At 60.9% G+C, this 1,570-nt stretch overlaps 1 protein-coding gene across 1 annotated transcript in view; it reads left to right on the top strand.

Annotated features, from left to right (window-relative positions):
- Positions 1 to 1,303, top strand: part of LMX1A (LIM homeobox transcription factor 1, alpha) — a gene marked incomplete at its 5' end in the record, with an annotated part of 3,982 nt that extends 2,679 nt beyond the window's left edge. Inside the window, 2 exons of the mRNA XM_008943867.1 lie at positions 355 to 513; positions 1,149 to 1,303. Of these exons, the coding sequence (XP_008942115.1) occupies positions 355 to 513; positions 1,149 to 1,303 (314 nt within the window). The remainder of the gene's footprint in view (positions 1 to 354; positions 514 to 1,148) is intronic.
- Between the last annotated feature and the right edge of the window lie 267 nt (positions 1,304 to 1,570).

Below are 1,570 nucleotides of genomic sequence, written 5' to 3'. Positions count from 1 at the left end.
CAACCTCCCCTGGGGCAACTTGAGGCCGGTTCCTCTCCTCCCATGGCTTGGGGACAAGAGATCTCCCCTGGCAGCAGCTTCAAGGGGGTTCCAAATTCTTCCTCAGAGCCAACCTCAACCTCCCTTGAGGCAACTTGAGGCCGGTTCCTCTCGTCCTATCAAACTGAGAGGTACAAGAGGGAACAACTAGACGATGTTCATCAAGACTTTTGGGGACCCACGAGTCTTGGGGACCCCATCTCCTCTTTTTGAGACTTTTTCCTGGCCCAGAGCTGGGCCACCTCAGCGCCGCGAGTGCCCCACCACGGGCTCTGCCCCCTTTGCTTCATCCCCTCCCTCTGCTCCTCTCCTCAGATGGGGCGAGTGTCCACGGGCTGGACGGGCTCCTGGTGCCCTACCCCAGGATCCCCCAGCAGCAGCTGCTGCCCCTGGAGCAGGGTGGCTACAGCACGGACCTGTACAGACAGGGGCTGACGCCGCCCCAGCTGCCCGGGGACCATCTGCACCCCTACGGTAGGAGACTGGGGTGGGGATTGTCCCCCCCTAGAGATCCACAGAGTCATGGAAATATGTAGGGTGGAAAAGATTTTGGAGGTTATTGAGGTCAAGGGTTATCCCAACACAGCCAGGAACCTCCAACTCGTGTCCTTCACCCCACAGCTCCACGGCTTGGGGACCCCTCCAGGGGTGGGGGCTCCACCACTGCCCTGGCACAGCCCTGGGCAACCCTCCAGGGGCAGAAATGGTTCCTCAGGGCCAACCTCAACCTCCCCTGGGGCAACTTGAGGCCGGTTCCTCTCCTCCCATGGCTTTTTTTTTTTCTCCCAGCTGGCGCCAAGCTCCTGGCATGGAGTTGGCAGAGCCAGAAGGTCTCCCCTGAGCCTCCTTTGCTCCAGGCTGGACCCCCATCCCCTCCATCCAACGGGAGAGGTTTGGGTGAGGGGGACAGGAGTTACCCCTCAGGCTGGTGCTGTGGGTGGGGCTCAGCTCTCAGAGCTCTCAGCAGCCCTGCTGAGCCTTGCTGCAGGTCCCCAGCCCTGCTGAGCCTTGCTGCAGGTCCCCACGGTGCTGCTGTCCCCATTTTGGGTGCCTCACCTCCTCCCCTGACGACGCCCCACCCGCCCCTTTCCTTCTCCCTCCTCTCCCAGACTCAGAAGGAGTTTTCCACGACATGGACAGTGACAGCATCGGCCACCTGGGTGACTGTCTGCTGTCCACAGCTGAGGCCAACCTCCTCCAGGCCCGTGTGGGCAACCCCATCGACCGACTCTACTCCATGCAGAGCTCCTACTTCACCTCCTGACCGTCAGGAACGCCCCCAACTCTTCCCAAGGATCTCTGCTGGACGCTGCTTCCGACTCAGAACCAGGGTGAGGGAGAAGGAACACGGCTGAGACCTCCACAAGGAGGCCCCTGGGTCCCCCACGGAGCTCAGCACCGATTCCTGGAGACCTTCTGCAGCCCCCAGGACTCTGGATGGCCTCACCCCCCCCTTTTAGATCGATGGTATGACGTTGTTTAGCTGTAACTGTAGCAGTTTGTCCAGTGTGTTGAGCTTTTTTGAGCGTGA

The sequence above is a fragment of the Merops nubicus genome, unplaced genomic scaffold, assembly GCF_000691845.1.
Source record: "Merops nubicus isolate BGI_N331 unplaced genomic scaffold, ASM69184v1 scaffold42630, whole genome shotgun sequence".
NCBI lineage: Eukaryota > Metazoa > Chordata > Aves > Coraciiformes > Meropidae > Merops > Merops nubicus.
Note: the sequence above shows the minus strand (reverse complement) of the source record. Positions and strands in the feature narration are given on the sequence as shown.